A 23,571-nucleotide genomic window follows, 5' to 3' on the forward strand; every position below is an offset into this window, starting at 1 on the left:
CCATAAGTTAAGTAAAGAACTGAATAGAAGCATCCTGGTGTCAAGAACAGTTAATGTGATGGTTTGTGTATTCAGATGGTCTATGCTTGTCCACTGAGATGACTTTTCACACCACTCGCCAAAGTCAAATATTAATTTCCCTCGCCGGTGCTCACCCTGTATGTGTAACATCTTAAGATGTCAATAAGAGAGTTGACAACATTAACTGAATGTTTAAGAGTAGTTTACCCCAAAAATAAATCTATGAAAATGTTCGTGCTGCTATTGTTTTATACAAAAAGGCACATTAAAAATAATAAATAAGTCTTGTTCGTTATATATTCAAAGTCTTCTAAAATCTTAAAAAGATTTGTATTAGGAATAAATTGACATTTTGCAACATGAGCTTGGTTAGATGATGGCAGACTTTTCATTTTTGGGCGAACTGTCCATTAATCATTCAGTTTAAAATATTTTATTTATCTTGCTTGAGAGATGTAGTGTTCCGATCCCGAATTGCAAATCTGTTTTTTTTATTCGCAGGATTGTGAGTTTGACCCATTCAAATACAACAGTGTTATTGAATGCGAGAAGCCCAACAATGACCTCAATAGATTTCGCGGATACATGTAAGTATAATTCATTTATGCATTTTAAAGGCATTTACATTTATTGCTTAATTTATGACCCAACTAAACATTTGAAGAAAATTGTATTCACGATTAACCTCAACATTCTTAATGCAATGGAAATTTCATAGCTCTTCACTTTATTAAATCTTTGTATTGCAAATAAATTTGACCCTGTATGCATAGTTATTAATGTATAATGAAATTTGTATTCCTTCATTATATTCAATGATTATATTTTCCATAAACCATTTAGACGAAGCAGATCTTTCCACTATTTTGTTTTGCCAGCAATGATTAAAATTCCATTAGCTGCTGAGATTCAAATAATGGGATGGATGGTTATTTTGTGACCCACATAGATCCAGTTTAATGTGGTTGCAGTGGAGAGGCAGTGTGTATTTCTCTTACTCAAGCAGTTTTCTGATGAATTTTCAAGCCTGTTATTTTACCTAATTATTCTGCTGTACCTTATACCACCTTTCACCAGCAGCGTTCTCTGTTGGAAGACTATAGGAATGGGTCTTTTTATTTTTTAGTGTTAAGGTTGGGAGAGGCTATAAATAATGCTGCCATGCTGCTGCTGAAGTATGTGAAATATTTTTCGACCTTTGTTGTAAGCTGGATAGATAAGATGCAAAAAATTTTTAAAGGAAAACGCCATCGTTTTTTCATTTTTCACTATGTTCTTCCTTCAACTTGACAAGTTGATACACCTCTCCCATCTCAGTGCGTTCACTTAATCACTGTAGCATGCCCTTTAAGGGCCATTCTAAAAACTAGGGCAAAAAATAGTGTTCCTTATTAATATTTATTGAGTGTAACAATAATTGATGCCAAATTTTACTAAGTGTTACTATAGACTCTTCTAAATATATCCATAAAAAAGCACAATTTTAATCTACTAAATACAATAAAAAAAGAATAAAATCATATTTTTTTTCTAGAAGTGATCTCTTCAATTATAAGTTTGTCTTGGGGTAAGACATTGGTTAATTATCATGCCATAGTATATGCTATATGATAATTTAAAGTGGATCTTCATAGAAATATCATTTATTAAATTCTTGACCTTGACTGCTCGTAATGTCAAATTAAATTGTAAAACTGTCAATAATTTTACTGTCAAGCCTGTTACCTTTCTGACAGTATAAATTAATTTATCTAATGGGATGTTTAAAATCTTACAAAAATGTTCTTTGAATTATTTTATGGAATTAGTAAATACTCCTGTTTCATAGAATGATCCCAGGAATCCCTGTATTTCACTTGTTTAAAAATGATTGTTAATATGGTATATTTTAAATGATTGTTAATCATCATAATCAATCTGGTATGTTTAGAAATTCAAAGTGTGGATTAAGATTATTCTTTGTTTGCATTGCAGTCTTAAAGTCTTTAATGGTGGCTCAAGCATACAGGTCAAACGCCTGAGATTAGCATACATAATACATTTGAGCAGGCTGCTGTAGCAGTAGTAAGACAAGAACTTTAGCCAATCCAGGGCTGTGTAGGTTGAAGTATATCTCCTGTGTTTTGATGGAAACCTGCTGCACGTGGTATGGTAATGAAAGCAGGGCCAGTGAGTGAGCTGACAGGAACCAGAAGGATTGTGACATTTATTTCCCTGGATGATGGAGAACAGATGTTTTTGTTGTGATGCCAGTATTTTTCGTCCAGTTACCACAAAATGGCTTACCGGAGCAAAAGTGGGAACATAATGCATGTTGGGCGCCAAGGACTGTGTCTTGTTGGAGCGACAGTTTATTGCATTAGGATATCATCCCAGCTGGCAAATATATGCTGTGCAAACCAAGGAGATGATACCTGGAGGGCATGGGCATGTTGATTTGAGCCATTCACCTTACTGGTAAATACAGTGTTACTAATGTGCCCTTCAAGTGGAGTCAAAAAAATAAAAAATAACATTTTGACCAAATGAACGACCAAGCAAATTCACGAGTGGGAAATTTTGCGTGTGTTCATTTTTACAAGCTGTATTACAGTAAATTCATAATTTGGAACTATTTGGGCTTATTGTTCACAGCATAGGTCTTTTGTTTAGGCGACTTCTGTGTTATGTGTTAGAATAGTTGTTATAAAAAATCTGCTTTGCCATCACAGGAACAAACCGCATTTTAAAATCTACTAAAACAGAAAAGTTATTTTAAATTGTAATAATATTTCACAATATTTTACTGTGTTTTTGAATACAATATGTATAAAAAAGCCTAGGTGAGCATAAGAGATTTTCTTCTGAAGCATCTTTTAGAAAATCCAAACCTTTGACTCGAAATGAGGATTTTATTCCATCAGAGTACAGATAGTATGTATGAATTACCTTAAAGAAAGATGCTTTTTTGCAAGCATATGATACATAGGCCTAGTTATTACATTTAAGATCAAGGGCTAACTGCACCATATTTGACAAGCCATACTTTGACCCCTTTGTCTAAGCTGACAAATATGCAAATGACTCTGAACTGAACCAGAACTGTGATTGAGAGCATGGGGTCTTCAGACACCATAATATAAGGTCTGGGTACAAACAAGGTTAAAGTTTAATGATAAATGCACTACTATGGGATGAAAAAGACTTGCTGGAGGCCTTGTCAGATAATTGACCAAGGAAAAGTTCAGCTAACAGCTTTTTAATTAACAGATGTAATCCTGAATTTAGCTCTGGGATTAGTGCTTCCATTAAAGCTTACTGAGCTCCATCCACAGGTGTTTAGCATTCAGTGCTCATTCAGTGCGAGTTAATTTGCATTTGACGCCATTTTTATCAGGAAACTTAGTCCTGGGGCCACATGAACTTTTTCCTGTTGTTGGAATCCCAAGCAACCTTCAGATCGGAGGTCTCATTGGATTTAAGATTTCATTCCTTGCCGCTCCTCAGCTCTCATTTATCCTGAGAATCTTTTTACTTTGTTCAGTTCTTTTATGACATGGCTTTGGGGTTTCACAAAAAGTGCTGCATTGACTAAACGTGAGATCCAGTTGGCCTCAGGGCTTTACCTGTATACAGAGCCGTTTTAGTGAGGTCATGGCTTTACTATTGATTTTGTGCTGTGAAAGAGGGATCCTGGGGGAAACCCTGTGGACTTTCAAATATGATGGATCGATGTGGTCAACAACAAGGGAGGCAGAATTAGGTAGATATCCATTGGCAGTATCCACATCATATGGTTCTAAAGGCCAATCTAATATAGTTGTAGCAAACGATGGAGGAATTCAGAATAGAACTAGACTACAGTATGTTCTCACAGATATGTTGTGTTACAAGTGTGATGAGTGAACCTGCATGGTGTGTATGACAGAATTCATCGCAGTGGAAGGAGAGACGGCCTGTACAAAGACAATCTGCTGCTCAGGGGCTGCACCATCCGCAACACAGAGGAGGCTGTAGGAATCGTCATCTATGCAGGTACACTGCCGCCTTTCCAAAACAGGACTGGAACTGTCCACTGCATTTCCACCACATCTCAAAGTATGTGTTGTTTAACTGTGCGCTTTTATCTCATTAAAGTAATTTTATCGCCATGTCAAAAATGTATTCTTTTACATTTTAAATATTTACACTGCATAATTGGCAAATAGTTTTTTTTGAAAATTACATAATTTTAAATATTGTTAAAAATACATTTTACCTTGATTTGTTCTTTTTTTACACTCTTCTCATCAAGAATGCAGTTTACATACATTTTCACACAATATATATCACATACATTATTACAAGAGTAAAAGAGCTTTACAAACAAACTTAAAAAATAAGAAAAAATAAATAAAGGTGGGGATACCTAGAATTAAGAGAAAAATAAAACTAAATCACACATTTTGTGTGATTTTGTGATTTCATGTTTACATACAAATACCATGATTGACCAATCCCAATTTTTAAGAAATTAAGAGAATAAATACAGTTTTACGACTCTTTAATGTGTCGTGATGGATCTCTTCCTCTTTACTAGTTATAGCACAAAATAAACCAAAATGAAAATCAGAAGGTATCTTGTTTCAACCACTGAAAGAGGTCAATACACACTTTTTTTTCCAAGTCCACCAACGTTAATCAACTCTCCTTTCTGGTTTGTTTGTCGGACAGAATTTTAACTGGTCAGATGACCTGTAAATCAAATTACCGGTAAATTGTTTGATGACTGGTCATCTGGCTGGTGCAGCTGATATTATCTTTACAAAAAGTAAGTGTTCTGCTTTGTACCAATTCTTAGGTCATGAGACAAAAGCAATGCTGAACAACAATGGCCCTCGTTATAAACGCAGCAAACTGGAGCGGCAGATGAATGTAGACGTGTTCTGGTGTGTCATTATCCTCCTGGTCATGTGCCTCTTTTCTGCCATTGGTACGTAAAACTTTGCATTAATACAGTTTTAATTAATGCTAATATTAAAGTAATTAATGCTTTCATGCCTGAATTTTTTTTGAGGTGTGCATATATTGGTTGTTTAAAATAAAAATTTCAGATGTGGCTCATCCCTCGAGTCAGAACTATCATATAGTATTATTTACTATTGTGTTACTCTTTAAAAGTTTTTTGTTTTTAACTAAAGTGTTACATAATGTGAATCTGTTTTGCTGCCAAATTCATTTATTATGAACTTTATCTTTCACATCCAAGTCCCCCCCCCAAAAAAAAAAAATTAAACAATTTTTCATTGCATTTTCAGCAAAACATATTATATATAATATTTTTTTTTTTTTTTTGTATTATTTTTATGCTTTTTACCATTATCAAAAATACTCCTACAGTGATTGATGAATGTATCTGATTTGAGGAAGCATTTTAGAGGAAGCAGTGATTGGACTGTTTTGGTTTCTTTCACCATTTTTAGATTCCTCAATTTTCAGTGTCTCTTGAGAATAAGAATACCCATGATTCCATTTTAACATGCTTTTTACAGTCAAGTTTTTGTCTCTAAAACCTCCTCTAGGACATGGCCTGTGGATGTTTCAGTATGGAGATAAGAGGCCTGTCTTTGACGTCCTGAGCCCAGAAGGAACAGACTTATCTCCAGTGGTCTCAGCCATTTATCTCTTCCTGACCATGATTATTGTATTCCAGGTGAATAGCAAGTGGTGTAAGGGGACTGTTACCCTGTGCTTTAGATTAACATTAATGCTCCTTATGTAGAAGAGTTCCAAATCTTTTAGATTTAACCATTCCATTTAATAATGAGCTGCTTTTGATTTTAAATGAACGGTTCCTTTAATTCCCATCTGGTTGTAGGCTCAGCGGTACTTGAAATGATGACACTGCATGAACTTACAACAAACCTCTCTACTTCTCTTTTTCTCTGGTGCAGGTGCTGATCCCAATTTCGCTCTTTGTTTCCATTGAAATAGTGAAGATATGCCAGGTGTACTTCATCCATCAGGACATGGAGCTGTACGATGAGGAAACAGACTCTCACCTCCAGTGCAGGGCTCTGAACATCACAGAAGACCTGGGCCAGATGCAATACATTTTCTCTGATAAGACCGGCACACTCACAGAAAACAAGATGGTGTTTCGCCGTTGTACTGTGGCAGGAGTCGAGTACTCACATGATGCCAATGGTTAGATTTCTCTGTGTATGCAGTGCCAACACAAGGGCCATTGTAGTTATTTTTGCACCATTAATAATCTGTATATGAGCAAAATGTAGTATAAATAGAGCTGTCAATCAATGTAAAAATTTGAATCGAGTTAATTACATGATATGCCAATTAATGTAATTAATCAGTTATTACAATTAATGGCATATATCAAAAATCCAGCAAATGAAGATCATTCAAAGACATGTAGCAGATTTATTTTTGAATGAATTTGATACTTTCATTCAGCTTTTTTAAAATTTGCAAAGATATTATGTTACAAAGATTCATATTCCAATAAATCCTGTTCTTTTAAACTTTCCAGTGGATCCTTTTCACATAATGTATGAAAAGCATTGTTAAAATTTAAAAGGTTTATATATTTTTGCATGCTTACTAGTTAACACTGCTGTAAGTGTGTTTCTAATATAGCGGCTGTGGGAGTGACACAAAACAAAATCTCTCTTCAGACTGCTGTTATCAACCTCTCTATTTTCCCCCTTTTTTGAGAGTTGTGGTGTTTTTCTTTTGCTATTTGAGCAAATGGGATCCCCAAAAACATATTTGGTGTAGTCTACAGAAGTTTAGTCTATAAATAGTCAATCTGAGAATGCCAGAAATGTGAAAAGGGTCCATTGCCCAAGAAAATTATCATTGGGAAAATGGATTGTGGTTTCCACAATAATATTAAGCAGCACAACTGTTTTCAAAATTGATAATAAGAAAAGCACCAAACCAGCGTATTAGTTTTTTATTTATTTTTTTCATAATATTACAGTTGTCAACAAATAAATCCATCCTTAGTAAGCATAAAGGACTTCTTTTAAAAACATAAACACACATTTACATGTAAACTTATCTTAGTTTTGGCTTCTAAATTAACATGATACATTGATGGCCCTAATAAATAATAGATATATATTTTAATGTAGTTCACTCTCACTAGGGTGGCTCAGATAAAAGATTAGCATGAGGAAAAGGTGCCAGAAGCTTTAGGTCTTCCGTATACAGCCCAAATGTTTCAAACAGTGACAAACTAAGTGTCTTTCCCACAGCAAGGAGGCTTGCAATGTACCAGGAAATGGAGTCAGAGGAGGAGGACTGTACATCTCATGGTGGAACTCTCCCTCGGCGGGACAGCGTCACCAGTCACCAGAGTGGAAAAGTGGTGTTGAGGTCACAGAGCACCAAATCTCACCGTCGCACCGGGAGCAGAGCCGAAGCCAAACGGGCCAGCATTCTGTCCAAACACACTGCCTTCAGCAGTCCCATGGTTAGTAAACACTTCCTTTCCACCTTAAGCTGTTCATGTATCACTCAATAACCCGATGCTTAAAGATATTTGTACTTTTTATTTTATTGGTTTGATAGGAAAAGGACATTACTCCAGATCCCCAGCTCATGGATAAAGTCAATGAGTGTAGTAGTCAGATGGAGTTCATGCGTTTTCACAGTCAGCCCCTGAACCAGATTCCCCCTGACCTGTGTGACATCTTTGACTTTTTCATCGCCCTCACTATCTGCAACACTGTGGTTGTTTCATCACCCAACCAACCCCGACAGAAGGTAGGCAGACCGACCACCAGGAATTAACTGAAACTGACATTTGCAACTTATTTTACATCAGTAGTTTGACGCAATTTAGGAAATTCCGTTGAGAAAATGTCAGAAAGTCAATTTTATAATCGTTTCAATCCTAGCGCCTTTTTTTGTCTGATATAATGCTAACAGCTGTTGAGGTCATGGGTATCAATTAAATATAGGTTTAAGATTGAGATTTGTTTTAATCTTGGAAACAACTATAGCATCTTGTGTCATACAAATTTCTTAATGTCTTGTGTGTGAGCTGTGGCGTTTTCTGGCCACAGTTAACTTCCTTTGGTGGTTTTCTGCTATGTAGAGGTGGAGCAACTTCCTGTTTCTGTGTAAAAGATATTTATGGCTTATCCTTCAAATGTGCAATGTAGCGAGTTTAGGTATATTGGTGCAGAGCCATTGGTTGTCTTGTAGGCAAACATCAAACCTTTTATTTGATGCGAGCAGCTATTGGCATCCAGTGGAAACTGATGAAGAGAGGTGTGAAGTGGGCTTTCTTCAGCTCATTGAAGATCAATCTCACTGCTACGTTCTGAATCAGTTTCAGAGGCTGTATAGTATGCCAAAAGGCCTGCCAAGATACCATTACTATTGTCCAGTAGGTCTAATCTTCCTAATGTTGTATAAGGCAAATCTGCAGGACATGGCTATTGTAGCGATATGGTCTGTGAAGCTTATCTTATCATGGGTCACAACTCCAAGGTTCCTGGCTGTCCTGTAAGGATTTGTGGTTGACACCCTAGCTGTATAGAGAAGTTGTGATGAAATTCTGGGTTGGCTGAAACCACAGGCAGTTCTGTCTTAGACATTTCTGGTTGGATGAAGGACCATCACCTTCAACTCTACTTTGCTGTCAGGCAGGCTGTGACGTGAACAGCTACCATTGGATCATCTGGTTGGAATGAGAAGTAGTTTAATGTTATCAGCATAGCAGTGATAAGAAAAGCCATATTTCCGAATGACAGATCCCAAAGGCCCCTATATACTTCAAGGGGGCAAAAAGAAGTTTGAAAGGCTGAGCGACGGTATAGACCAACACTACTTTTGCATAATCGAAGGGTAATCGAAGTTCTGTATCAGGGGAATCCGTTTGTTTTCCCCCAAAAAGGGGCGTTAACCTACGCAAAAGTAGCGTTGGTCTATAGTGTTTTTGAACATTCCAACACCCCCGCGCTGCTCGTGTGTATGCCCTAAACACAATAACAATGAAATTAAGTGTAGGCAATCTAGGTGTGAGACTGGTACCAATGGTCAAAATATTACAGAAAAAAGAATAATGATTAGCAGCAGTTCAGAGTCAAGTATCATGTTTGCAATAGAAAAGAACCATACCATTTCCATAATCAGTCCTTTATGGGAAGTGTGAATGTTTCATTATTTGAAAACTTTAGCATGATGTGAAAAAAAAATATTGTAGTCAGTTTGTTACTGTTTTTTTTATTAGTGTTCACTTATTTTATTAAACTGGATAAATTGTTACACCTTTTTTATATTTTATGTGGTGTCATGTTTTAATTTTGATTAGATGTGGGAGTAAGTCACACATGTGCAAGTCAGAAGTAAGTCTCAAGCAAGTCCAAGTCAATTTTTGTGAGAGTCAAGTCACTGTCAAGTCATACAAATGTTTGATGATTTAACTGAATCTCTTTATCAAAATAACTTAAAACTACAATATTTATAGACTATGGGAGTTTTATTTGCAACAAAACAAAATGGCAATATGCATTTCTACTCACCCTCATGTTGTTCCAAACCCGTGAGACCTCCGTTCATCTTGGTAACATAGTTTAAGATATTTTAGATTTAGTCCGAGAGCTCTCAGTCCCTCCATTGATGCTGTGTGTACGGTCTACTGTCCATGTCCAGAAAGGTAAGAAAAACATCTTCAAAGTAATCCATGTGACATCAGACGGTCAGTTAGAATTTGTTTAAGCATCAAAAATACATTTTGGTCCAAAAATAACAAAAACTACCTCTTTATTCAGCATTGTCTTCTCTTCCGGGTCTGTTGTTAGTGCGTTCACAACACTGCAGTGTAGTGATGTCCGGTTCGCGAACGAACGGAATCGTTTGAAATGGTTCGCATCTCCAATAAGCATTAATCCACAAATTACTGGAGAACGAGTCAATCTTTCGTTCGTTATGTGGCTCGGCTCGGTGTCCATCTTCCGTTCTCTCTTCACAGCAGTTCAGTCAGTGTACTGTTGGAGTCAATGAATTACTCCGGGATATTGGTTTGTTTGAACTCAGAGGGAGTGTCAGCCACATTAAAAAAGTTAACAGTTAAGTCATGTGTGGATTAATGCTTATTGGAGACGCGAACCGTTTTAAACTATTTAGTTTGATTTTGTGAACTGGTTGAAAAAGATCCGGTTACATCGTGTGATTCGTTCGTGAACCGGATATCATACACTGCAGTGAACTCTCTATCACAACAGACCCGGAAGAGAAGACAATGCTGAATAAAGTAGTAGTTTTTGCTATTTTTGGACCAAAATGTATTTTCGATGCTTCAAAAAATTCTAACTGACCCTCTGATGTCACATGGACTACTTTGAAGATGTTTTTCTTACCTTTCTGGACATGGACAGTAGACCGTGCACACAGTTTCAATGGAGGGACAGAAAGCCCTCGGACTAAATCTAAAATATCTTAAACTGTGTTCCAAAGATAAACGGGGTCTCACGGGTTTGGAACGACATGAGGGTGAGTCATTAATGACATCATTTTCATTTTTATGTAAACTAAGTATTAAAAAATTCTTGGGGTCACTGTGTGGTTAAAAAAACAATTCTTGCAATCTATTATGGAATGATTCACAAGTCAACCTCCCAGTTGGCTGCAATAATAAATGCGCACAAATATTTAAGGAGCTTTGTTTTGACACATTTGTCTTGGTTCTTATCAAGGTGCGTCGCTACGAGTTGAAGTCTCCAGTGAAGACCATAGAGGATTTCATCAAGCGCTTCACTCCGAGCCGTCTGACCTCTGGCTCCAACAGCAGCAGCTCCTCCAGTCTGGCCACCAACCGCTCGTCCTCCCATAAATTGGGCTGCAGCATGCTGTCCTCCCCCTCGGCAGAGAACACGCTTACCAAGCTGAACGAGGAGAAGCGTCCAGAGCATGACCTTCAGCATGCATTCAGCCCCGTCCCACCCAACTTTGAAAAAACTAAAGCTTTGGCTCAAGATGAATGTGAGCTCAGATATGAGGCAGAGTCACCGGATGAGGCAGCACTGGTTTATGCAGCCCGGGCCTATAAGTGTGCTCTTGTCGGTCGTTTACCAGATCAGGTGACCGTGGAGCTTCCACACTTGGGCAAGCTGAGTTTCGAGCTTCTGCACACACTGGGCTTTGATTCCACAAGAAAGAGGATGTCGGTGGTGGTAAAACACCCGCTAACAGAGCAAATCACAGTCTACTCCAAGGGTGCTGATTCAGTCATCATGGATTTGATCAGACCAACCACAGGTATGTCAGCATTGAAGAGCACATTGTTCCCACACTTTATTTCTAGGTTTCAAAATTTTGGCTGCTCCAATGCATTTATTAATAGGAACGTCCAATTCAGAAATACTGACCCATTGCATTGTATATTTAGACTATGAAGCTCAGATTTGAGAAAACGTTAATATGCTCACAGTGATGCAAGTTTGAGTTTGGCTTGAGTCATGTTCCTTTCCAATGCCCCTTTCTCTTCCTCTGTATCATGTACTGTACATGTTTGTGTATATTTGCATGTATTATCATTCAAAAGATTGTGCTTCATGGGTCTGTCAGATGCATTTATTTGATCCAAATCTTTGGAAAATTATGTAAAAATATAGTGAAATATTATAATTAGTGCTGGGCAACGATTAAATATTTTAATCGCGATTAATCGCATGATTTTCTGCGATTAATCGCGATTAATCGCAGCATGCGCAAAATTCAATAATGAAATCAAAAGTAGTGTATTGTGTAATTTTATTCTTTCAAAGTTCTACTGTATGAACAAAAGTGCAATACAATTTTGTTTGTCAAAACTTTAAACAAATAAAGTGCTTTTTTACAACAGTTAAAAGTTAGTAGCAGTTAACATTTCTTGTAAATCTTAACTTAAACATTAATGTAATCAAATTAAATATAACATTAACGTATAAATAAAACATTAATGTTTTATTAAATAAAACATTAAAGTTTTGTTTAGTTTGTAAAATATATATATATATATATATATATATATATATATATATATATATTTAACTGCCCCCTTCCGAGCAACAACATCAATCTCCTTTAAGAGACTGAGAATCTCGGTCCAAAAAAAAAAAAAAAAAAAAAAAAGATCAGATTCAGATCAGAATCAGAATGATCTGTATTGCCAGGTATGTTTACACATACGAGGATGAATTTGTTTTCGTGACAGAAGCTCCGCAGTACAACAGAATGACAGCGAAAGAAAACACAAAACACATAATAAAAGAATAAAATTAACGCGGTTTCTTGGAATGGTAGGGTTTTTTGTAAATTTGTATTGAGATGATAAAGAAAACGTGCTGAAACGTGCGCTAAACATTTTATTCCTGTTGCACATCAGTGGGACATTTCAAATAAGTCAGCACACTTAGCACAGATAGCGCAAGAAATAGGATAGCTGCTGCGAGACATCTGCTTTTTGAACACGCCCTCTGCAACGCGCACAGTCTCCAGCGATCTGTCAAAGTATCTCTGCACAACAGCGCGTTTGACAACGTCCTGGCCAAATGTAGAAAGGTTGTTGGCCATTTAAGCACAGTGCAGCGAGTGCTGCAGAATTAGAAAAAAAAACAAATTGAACTTAGACAAAAGAAGGAGTCGCTTATACAAGTCATTCCAACCAGATGGAATTCGACTCTGGAGTCTTGACATGATTTTCTGTTTTGCGCTGTAGCTCATCCCAAGCAGCAAGTAGCCTACTGATAAACATCCCACCCCTCCTGTGACCCATGGTTTGTGTTGTATTCGGTTGTTTTATTACAGTCTAGCTATGTGTAGTGAAACGCAGTGAGCAACGGACTTTTCCAAATAAAAAGTACGTTAACGCGCGATAAACTAATTGTCGGCGTTAATTAATTAATGCGTTAACGCGATAAAAACGCGTTAACTTGCCCAGCCCTAATTATAATTTAAAATAATTTAAAAACTGCTTTCTTTTTATTATACAGTCGTGGCCAAAAATATCAGCCCCCTTGGTAAATATGATCAAAGAAGGCTGTGAACATTCATCTGCATTGTCAATCCGTTAAAAATAAATCACAAAAATGTATCCTTTCATTGAATAATAAGAATTTAAAATGGGGGGAAATATCATTATGAAATAAATGTTTTTCTCTGATACACATTGTCCACAGTTAATGGCCCCCTTTTATTCAATACTTTTTGAAACCTTCATTTGCCAGTTTAACAGGTCTAAATTTTCTTCTAAATAATGCTTGATGAGGTGAAAGAACACCGGACAAGAGATCAGAGACCATTCCTTCATCCAGAATCCCTCCAGACCCTTTAGATTCCCAGCTCCATGTTGGTGCTTCTCCTCTTCAGTTCACTCCTCTCATTTTCTATAGGGTTCAGGTCAGAGGGCTGGAATGGCCATAGCAGAAGCTTGGTTTTGAGCTCAGTGACCAATTTCTGTGTTGTTTTTGAGGTTTGTGTTTGAATTATTGTACAGTTGGAAGATCTAAACATGGCCCGATATAAGATTTCTAACAGAGTCAGTAACTTACTGATTTTTTTATCTGTAGGTATTTGATGGAATCCATGATGCCATGTGTCTAAACAAGAAATATAGGCCCACAATATTAAAAATACAGCTGTATTCATTGTACACATGGGGTACTTTTATCTCTGTGTTCACCAATCCCCATCTTGAGTGTTTGCTGCTAAAAAGCTCATTTTTAGTTTCATCTGACCATAGAAGCCAGTCCATTTGAAGTTCCTGTCATGTCTGATAATCGAATATGCTTTACCGGTAGTTTGTTTTTGGATGAGCTAGGAGAATTTTTATTGTAACCCTCCCAAACAACGTGTGGTGGTGTAGGTGCTGGTTTTTTTTTTGTTTTTTTTTTAAGGTTTTCTGAACCCAAGACTCAAATATTGTCTGCAATTCTCCAGCTGTGATCCTTGGAGAGTCTTTTTCCACTCAAACTCTCCTTCTCACCGTGCATTAGGATGATATAGGCACACATCCTCTTCCAGGCAGATTCGTAACATTTTATGTTGATTGGAAATTCTTAATTATTGCCCTGATGGTAGAAATGGGAATTTTCACTGCTCTAGCTCTTTAAAAAAAAAAAAAAAAAAAAAAAGCTACTTCATCAATTTGTGAAGCTCAATTATCTTTTGCTGAACATCAGAAATATATTCTTTAGTTTTTCTCATTTTGATGTATGATTAAAGGAATTTGGGTTTTGTTTTCCCTCCTCTTTATATTTCTGTGAAACAGGAAGCCATGGCTGGATAATTTCATGTTTATAATCACGCTGGAGTGCTCAAAATTGTGAATATGAATGGGAATATACTTCAGAGATATTTTACCCATAAGAATTTCTAGGGGGGGGTCAATATTTGTGTCCAACGAGTATTTGAGAAAAACCTTTATTTCATAATGCCCCCCCCCCCCCCCCCCCTTAAATTCTTATTATCCAATGAAAGGATACATTTTTGTGAATTCTTCAAAAAAAAACATTAAAAGGATTAACTAATGCAGATTAATTTTCACAACCGGCTTTGATCATATTTACCAAGGGGGCTGATATTTTTGGCCACAACTGTATATTTTAAAAAGTAATTTATTTCTGTGATTGTGACAGATGAATTTTCAACAGCCGTTAAACTAGTCTTTCAGTGTCACGTGATCCTTCGGAAATCATTCTAATATTGTGATTTTAGTGCGCAAGAAACATTTTGTATTCATTTCAACTGTTGAAAATCATATTTTTGTGGCAACCATGATATTATTTTCTTTTTAAATTTTAGATTCTAAGATAAAAAGAATAACAATGTAAAAGCTTTTATTGTCAGTTTTGGTCAATTTATTGCATTCCTCCTAAATCAAATTATACAGTATTTCTTGAAAAAGTAAAATAGTTTGTAACCACCTTAAAGGTACTGTTTTTCGTGCTTTTTTGAAGCTTTGATTGTGTTCACAGTGTGCAATATAACATATTCATGTTTTGTGTGGCGACAAACACAAACGCAACTCTTCCTCTTCTCCGTCGGACCGCAACAAGACCACGCCCCCTTTATTGTGTATTCATGTGGGCAGAGGTTAGTCAAAAACCGGTTTTAGTGACGTCATTACTGCTGGAAGTAGAGGGATGTAGTCCAAACGGGTCGTTCGTTGTAGGCGAATTCTGTTAAATAAAATATCTTGCTTGGCATTGAACTTTGAGCTCTATAATTTTACAGATATTATTTATACTCTAACAACAACATTGCGTACCTCCTAACTAAAGTTTAAAACATGGGATCACGAAGAATGGGTACTTTTAAGTGACGCATTTTCTTATTTTCAAATGAAATGTTCATTGTATTCAAAGTTTGAAGCTACTGTTTTGACAGTCTTGTAGCTTCTAATATACACTTTCTATGAATTTCACCATCTATAATTTCAACCATCTGTAACTTTTAGAATTTACATTTTTATTTTCTTATGGTTCCCCTTCTTTATATGTATATAAATATATATTTGGAATTCAGAATAACAAACACCTGGCATCCTGTCAACCTTCCCCCATATGAAATGGATCGGTTATTCTGGGTTAGTTTATCTTGATGTTCAGTGTTGATTATGCTTTAGAATGCTTGTTGAACATACTAAAATTTTAATGAAGTCTGTGCTTTTTTTTTTTTTTTTTTTCATGCCCCAGTTAGATGGCGCATGAGGCTTATTCCAGCAGAATTAATGAATAACGGCTCACAGCCAAATGGCCAAAATCTGATTTCTTTAGGACATTGAATGAATACATTTTTTATGTCTCCAAGAAATTGAAAGGGAGTTTCAATTCTACCAAGAGCAGAGAGTGAGACGGTGTGATTTTTCAAGGAAATGTTATGAATTTTTCATGTCTTTGGAGTGCTTAAGTTAGCCTCTGGATTTTGATTTACATTGTTGATCTATGCTGATAAACATAGTCAGCATAGTAAGGGCAATACGTCCCCTTCACCCAAACGCCTTCTGGATGGCTTCCAGATTGTTCTCGGCTCTTGATGTAGCCAAGGGTTTTAGCGGTAATAAACTATCCTAATTGCATAGCTAGACTGGCTTGTTAGTATTCCAGGCAAGAGCTCCAGTAGCAGTTTTCACTAATGCTGTGTACACAAATGAATGAAAAGAAGTACTACATGCACAGCCGTGTGCTTCATATCTAAATGTCAAGATGACAGCCAAGAAAGAGGGAAAACTATGGCTCAGGATAATTCACAAGCAGTCTGTTTGCTCACCTTTTTGAAGGAAAGAGCAGAAGAAATCAAAATGGGTTTTTTCAGTGTTCTATTTTCTTTCGTTTTTAGAATTTTTTTTCAGTGTAGTATATTACAGATTAGAAAAGAGAATTATTTATCACTTGTTTTATGAAAAACAAAACACAACACGTGTGTGTGTGTGTGTGTGTGTGTGTGTGTGTGTGTGTATGTATGTGTATATATATATATATATATATATATATATATATATATATATATATATATATATATATATATATATATATATATATATATATATATATATATATATATATATATATATGTATATATATATATATATATATATATGTATATATATATATATTATAGCTATTGAAAAAGTTTGGAAAGCAGGAATGTGAAGCTGATACTTTTGTAAAGGCTGTTATATAATAGTGAACCGTAATATTTGTCTAATTGTCACAGGCTATTGTTCTAAACAGACAAACCTCTGGTGATGCCAGTGCCCTTCCTTTAGGAGGTTTTTTTTTCTTCTTTCTTTTGTCAGTTTCAAATATTGGCTAATATTTTGCAGACCACAAAAAAAAAAAAATAGAGTATTTGTCATGTTTTCCAGTTAAAATATCTAAATATACTCAAACCAAGATGAATTTACTTGAAGCATCGCTGCAGAAGATATTAAGAGTATTTCATCTAACTGCACTGACAGATTTGTCCCTTGTGTTGAATTAGTTTATACTTAAAACAAGTGGCATTATGTTTATTTAAAAAAGAAAGAAAGAAATAAAGAAACCTCACCCTAACTAAAAAAAAAAAAAAAATAGTTAAAACCGATAGAATAGAACTCCCCGATAGATAAAAGTTCCTAAATAGATAAAAGCCCCCCCCCCCCCCCCCCAAAAAAAAAAATTTGTTTTTGTCCTATTTATTTATTTATTTTTCAAGTAGTTATATCACACTATTCTAATTGTTAACATGTTTAAGTGCTGCTATACATTTTTAAAAGTGTTTTGAAGTTTATAGTGGTGGAATATCTTACCTCAAAGAATTTCACTGAATGTGCGTTAAAGAGTTGTACGATTACAATTTAGATCTTGATTCTTTTTCTAGCTATATGGAACTTAAGTGTGTCTAGTGCCATTGCAAGTAGTTGGGAAATTGTGTCATTTCCTCTTTCTGCCATGTGTTTAGCTGGCAGTCTGGAAATATGTTTAGAGACCCCAGGCTTATTACGTGTCCAGCCTTTGCTGCGGTTAGTTAGCATAATACTGCAAACACACACTTAGTCTGTGCCTCACTACCGGTTATGGACTGTTTCATGCACATAGACACACATGTTTGGTGTGTATTCCTGTACTTCTGGGCCAGCAGACTAAATGAAGGTACAATAACTCCATTCAGAGCAGTGGGATGTTTGCCATGCTTGTCCAATAACACAATGCACAAAAAACAGACTACAGGTGCCAGCCTGAGCCACAAAGCTTTCGAATCTTTGACAAGTTAATTGTAACTTTGAAGTCACAACTTCCTTGATATAAAGCTGTCCTGACCAGGCAACCATAAAGATTTGGAAACCCAAACAGTACCTGTGTGTTTCCAGTCATTATGTAATGTGTTGAAATGAAGAACATAGACAAAAATCTTGGAAAAGACACCATATTTTTGCTAGGGGAATGGCAGTCATTTTTTATTTGTCTGTGTAGCCGCCTCTCTGGTTAAATTCCCAGACTAAATTTGCTAGTTATTATATAATACATCAAAACAGCCATGTCTAGACCTTCTGTTGTTATTTGTTTTGTTTGGGTTTGGTTGTTTGTTTGTTTGTTTGTTTGTTTGTTTTATTTTTTTAAAATGTATTTTTGTTTTGTTTTTTGAGGGTGTTTGTTTGTTTTGGTTTGTTTTCTATTTTAGGCAAGCTTTAAAGGTAAAGTAGTTTGTTGTTTTTGTTTTTTATTTTAAAGGTGAGGACTTGGTTTAGTTATTTTTTGTTTGCTTGCTTGTTTATCTTATATGGCTCAGTCAAGCTTTCTCTGCACATGCTTTTACTTACTTTTTTGTACGTACTGAAAGATTTCTTCTGTATATACCAAAATACTTTGGTTCATAGGTCATCCCACACGGAATAAGCTGTGGACATGAATGATACCACTTTATTTGTATTGCTAGCGGTTTAAAAAATGCCCACTTAACCTTTTGAAAACTGTTGCTTATATTATAAAAGACTTCAATACCATATTCCTTTTCACTCTTTGAAGGGTCATGTCAGGGCATGATATGGGGATTTAGTTTACCTATAGGTTTATTAAGAACATTTAATTCCTGAGTCAATACATCAGTCTCTGGAAAAACAGGTCCTGTCGTCCTACAGTTGCAGGGGTGGTGATGAATCATTCGGTGAATATGTGAGGTTTGGCACTCTCGCCCCCTCTTCTTGGCTGACGGTCGTCCATGTTGGGAAGTGATCATCCCAAACAGTTTGCTCTGCTCTTCCTGCCAGGAAGCGATGCACTGAGCAATAACACAGGAGCAATAAACCTCAAAGTGCCCTGTAGCCAGCTTATCCAGTCTGCTTGTCAAAACACTCTGCCATCTTGATTAAATGTAATGGCCTTGCTGAGGAAGCCATTGGCAACATAGAGAACCAACCTTAAAAAGGCTGGAGTGATTGGTTTAGCTGTCTACTTACAGTATGTGATTTTCACACTGTGTGTATGTTTAACATTACTTTAGTAAATCCTACTCTAAATGTTAGAATATTTTGATGAATTGTCTGATTTTCTTTTTGGTTTTCTTTGTGTTTTTGTATTGCAGATGATGGCAAAGGAAAGCGACAAAGGAAAATCTTGTATAAAACTCAAAACTACTTAAATCTTTATGCTGCAGATGGTCTCCGAACACTCTGTATCGCCAAAAAGGTAACACTAACTGTCAGTAACAATTACTGTAAAGTAAAAAAAAAATTGTAGGGGTGACAATTTAATAACTACGTTTAGATGTATTGATAACAATTAATTGTATACAAAACACAAAAAATGTATTTGTGACCATATTAAATTTCAATAAATAGACCGTTAATGGGCAACACACCCTTTGTGTTATATATAATATATTATAATATACACTTGGACAAATAATGTTTTTGAATTACCTTCATTTGGGGTATATGTGTGTGTGTGTGTGTGTTTTTATATACATGTATGTATGTAAATGTAAATGTGTTTTGTACCGATGGTTGACAAGTCTAGACTTTGTTTTTCCTAGAGTGCGCATGACAGATCTCCTCTCTCTCTCTCTCTCTCTCTCTCTCTCTCTCTCTCTCTCTCTCTCTCTTATATATTTTTTTTCTTTTTGGCATGTTTCATTGCCATTGTTGCTAAATAGTCACCTTAACAGAAGGGAAGCCTTGAACAGCTTGCATACTATTATTTTTCACACGGTTAAGTGTGAATTCATACATAAATGGAGCTGTTAAAAGTTTACTGAGCCTCTTTGTGTTAGTTTTACTTTCTCCACCAGCAACCAGAACACCTTATTGCATTCTCTTTGAATCTAGAAAAACTTTTTGAAACAGTAATACAGTGTGACAACCACTGCTTTATAAAAACTAATTTTTTTGCAAATAATATTTATTGAACTCCTTCAGCTGATGTGATGTGACTGTATTTGTTTTGTCCAGGTTCTCAGTAAGGAGGAGTATGCAAGTTGGCTACAACATCACCTGGAAGCAGAGACAGCCATACAGAGGAGGGAGGAGCTGCTATTTGAGTCTGCATTACGACTAGAGACCAATCTCCAACTTCTGGGTAATAATAGTTCCTAAAGCACTCTTATGCCGCGTTTCCACCGCAGGAACTTTACCCAGGAACTAGGGACTTTGGCCTGGTACTTGGTGTGTTTCCACCGCAGAAACCAGGAACTAAATAAAGTTCCGGGTAAAAAAATGCCCCTCAGAAAGTCCCTGCTGGCGTGGTGGTACTTTTTCAAAGTTCCGTAACTTTTAGGGGCGGGACTTTGGCGCTAAACATGCTGATTGGTTGAGTTCACGCAGCATTGGTTGAGTTCAAACACCATTTATTCGGATCATTTTCAAATATTACTGTTATTGTGTCATGAAATGTAATTTTAAAAGTATTTCAGGCGAGAATGTAGTTGTTTAAAACTCAAATCTATGGTTTATTTATAAAGACAGCGCCTATTTAAAAATGTTTCGCCGATCTCTGCGATGGTGAGCTCCACTCGATCAGCGGGAGCTCAGTCCTCATGTATCCACAGAGAGCAGCCTAACCTCGGTTAGACCTTCTGATATGTGCCGCTGGATCTGATGTGTCTTTAGTGGTTAAACATAAAATATAATTCAGCTGCGGGGTAAATCTAACAGGTTTTCTTTGGTCTGTATTCAATTTATCTATATGTTAAATTGAAAATAAAAAAGGCAAATTTACATAATATTTCGTTTCATTGTAATGGCTGCATATACACATCCCTGAACTAAGTACATTTCTGCAGCTGTTATTATGCTTAAATGAAAACCAAAGGAGGCAGTGGTATTTTGTATCCTATTTCGTTTTATTGTAAATATACAGAGAGGAAAATTACAGGATTCGCTTCGTCGCGGACATCACACTCCCCAGTCGAATGCACAAAGTCTGAACTAACTACCGATGATGCACGTCCAAAATCAGCGTACTTGGTTTTTTTTTTTTTTTTTTTTTTTAAATCAGCGGTACTTTGTATTGAGAAACGCGCGCAGACCTACGTCACCAGTCATTTGCCTAATCTTCCCGGTACTTTACACCGCGGTGGAAACGCAGAAAGCAACAGGTCTGGGGGGAAAAAAGTTCCTGGGAAAAAAAGTTCCTGGTACAAATGTTCCGGGTAATTTTGGTGGAAACGCGGCATTAGTCCATTAACACCAGGTGCAACTTAGTACTTAAAGCAATAGTTCACCCTCAGGTTGTTTAGAACCTGAGAGAGTTTCTTTCTTCCCCTGAACACAAAAAGAAGATACTTTTAAGAATGTAAATAACCAAACAGTTGCTGGTCCCCAATGAATTTTTATTGGATTATTATTATTTTTTTCATACTATGGACATCAGTGGCTACCTGCAACTTTTTGGTTACCTACATTCTTCAAAATATCTTATTTTGTGTTCAGCAGAAAAAAGCAAGTCATAAAGGTTCGGAACAACTTGAAGGAGAGAAAAGGATTCATTTAAAAAAAAAAAATCATTTTTGGGTGAACTATTCCTTTTAATATTTTGATTCAAAAATATTCAAAACACAAGTGCTTAGTACCACACACAAGTGGGTACATGCATAAAATCTTTCTGTCTGTCTTTTATATAGGAGCAACAGGTATTGAGGATAGACTTCAGGATGGGGTTCCCGAGACCATTGCCTCTCTGAGAAAAGCGGGCCTTCAGATCTGGGTGCTGACTGGAGATAAACAAGAGACTGCCATCAACATTGCCTATGCCTGCAAACTGCTGGACCCAGAGGAGGAGATAATCACTCTTAATGCTGACTCACAGGTACACCCAGCATGCACTGCTGCAGTCTCTCCTCATGTGATCCACTTTTTCTCTTCACTTCCTTCTCCCTCTGAATACTGAGTGAGGTTCAGCCTACGTCTAACGACTGTTTTAATGAACAACTGATCTGTTGATTACTTCTGCAGATAATCATTTAATCAGATTCCTCATCTCTAAACAATATGAAGCTTAAGGCCACACTATCACTAAACTGAGTTTGAGAACTAATTCATTTAAATGTGAAATGTTTGAAAGAATTTATTTGCTGAAATGTCTCAGAATTCTCAACACTACATGTGTTTTACATATGGCTTATTAAAATAAAAACTATTACTCTCAGGCTGCCCACTGCAGCTGACAACTTGCCTACAACTACATAGTTTAGAAAATGTTTAATATTAGTTCTCACTAGAGCCTTTTTATAATTCTATTATATCTTTGGAGTAGATACTGTTTGATCTTGTTGATTTATTCTCTGAATTGATTATTGTTCTTGTTTTGATTTTTGCTACCAGGAATGACAGAAATGTCTGAAGGTATTGCCCATAATTTGTAGGCCTGATTGTTCCATTTGAAAACACACACTGTAGTTCAATTTCTCCCACAATTGACCCCCCCCCCCCCCCCCCCCACACACACACACACACACACATCTACCATATGAGTTTTTTTCCACTGTAAGCTTTTTAGACTCCCAAGGGCTGATTACTTTCTTTTTTTTAAATATGATTTTATTTAATAGTTTTTGTTGTTATTATTATATTTATTATTAATTGTTCTCAACACTTTTCCTTTGCTATTTGTTTGTCATGCAGCTCAGCACAGGCGCATAATAAATTATTTTAAAACAATTATTCTGATTCATTTTCAAGTTTTAAGTAAACATTAATATTAATTTTTGTAGCATGTTTATTTTAATGTCTTTAAATTAATGTCACCATGAAATCAATTTTTTTTCTTTTTTTATATATGTATATAAATAAAAATTGCCTTTTTTATATATGTATATAAAAAACATCTTTTTTTTTGTGCCCTTGTAATATTTATTCATAACTTTAAATAAAGTGATTTCACATATGTTGCATTTATATCAGCCAACCTGCTTTCTAAGATAACAGCATTAGCCATCAAAAAGTCCTTATAAGGTCAGCACAAATGAAAATATTTAATAAGGTCATTTATTTAGACCTAAAGGGCCAAAAGTGTTTATAGTTGAAAAACACCCATAAACCAAACTATATGCATATTCCCCTGCATGACATTGCCCACTATTAGATTGTAGGTGTTTCCCCATAGAACTGCTGGACTGGCTTGAATGAGATTTCATGATGTTTATTTTTGTCTCCTTGAACACGTGAAGCATCCACATGAGTTCGTTTTGAAAAACCAGACTGGCAAAGAGCTGTCATACAGGAATGTCTTAATCACTGACTCGCTGTATTAGTCCAAACTTTTACCTTATTAAAGGGATAGTTCACCCAACAATAAAACTTGTCATTTACTCCCACTCATGTCATTGCAAAGCTGTATGACTTTGTCTTCTGTGGAACAAAAGAAGATATTTTGAAGAATGTTGGGAACCAAGCGGTTTGGATTATTATTGATAAAAAAAAATCTGTGATTTTTATGTTTTAATGAAGAAAGCAAGTCGGACATTTGGAATCACATGAAGGTGACTAAATGAAAACAAAATTGTTATTTTTGGGTTGAGTATACCTTTTATAAACGTGATTTGGTACAGTGTTATATAATTTATACCATAATTGTGATAATTGTGTTATGTTGTTGCATTTTT

At 36.0% G+C, this 23,571-nt stretch overlaps 1 protein-coding gene across 1 annotated transcript in view; it reads left to right on the plus strand.

Annotated features, from left to right (window-relative positions):
* The window catches only part of LOC128015716 (phospholipid-transporting ATPase VA), a 51,530-nt gene that overhangs the window by 14,572 nt on the left and 13,387 nt on the right, over positions 1 to 23,571 (plus strand). The window contains exons 3-13 of the mRNA XM_052599786.1: positions 523 to 608; positions 3,929 to 4,035; positions 4,841 to 4,972; positions 5,562 to 5,692; positions 5,934 to 6,186; positions 7,260 to 7,477; positions 7,576 to 7,770; positions 10,710 to 11,271; positions 19,057 to 19,160; positions 19,922 to 20,048; positions 21,592 to 21,776. Of these exons, the coding sequence (XP_052455746.1) occupies positions 523 to 608; positions 3,929 to 4,035; positions 4,841 to 4,972; positions 5,562 to 5,692; positions 5,934 to 6,186; positions 7,260 to 7,477; positions 7,576 to 7,770; positions 10,710 to 11,271; positions 19,057 to 19,160; positions 19,922 to 20,048; positions 21,592 to 21,776 (2,100 nt within the window). The remainder of the gene's footprint in view (positions 1 to 522; positions 609 to 3,928; positions 4,036 to 4,840; positions 4,973 to 5,561; positions 5,693 to 5,933; positions 6,187 to 7,259; positions 7,478 to 7,575; positions 7,771 to 10,709; positions 11,272 to 19,056; positions 19,161 to 19,921; positions 20,049 to 21,591; positions 21,777 to 23,571) is intronic.

This window comes from Carassius gibelio, chromosome A6 (assembly GCF_023724105.1).
Source record: "Carassius gibelio isolate Cgi1373 ecotype wild population from Czech Republic chromosome A6, carGib1.2-hapl.c, whole genome shotgun sequence".
In the NCBI taxonomy this organism is placed as follows: Eukaryota; Metazoa; Chordata; class Actinopteri; order Cypriniformes; family Cyprinidae; genus Carassius; species Carassius gibelio.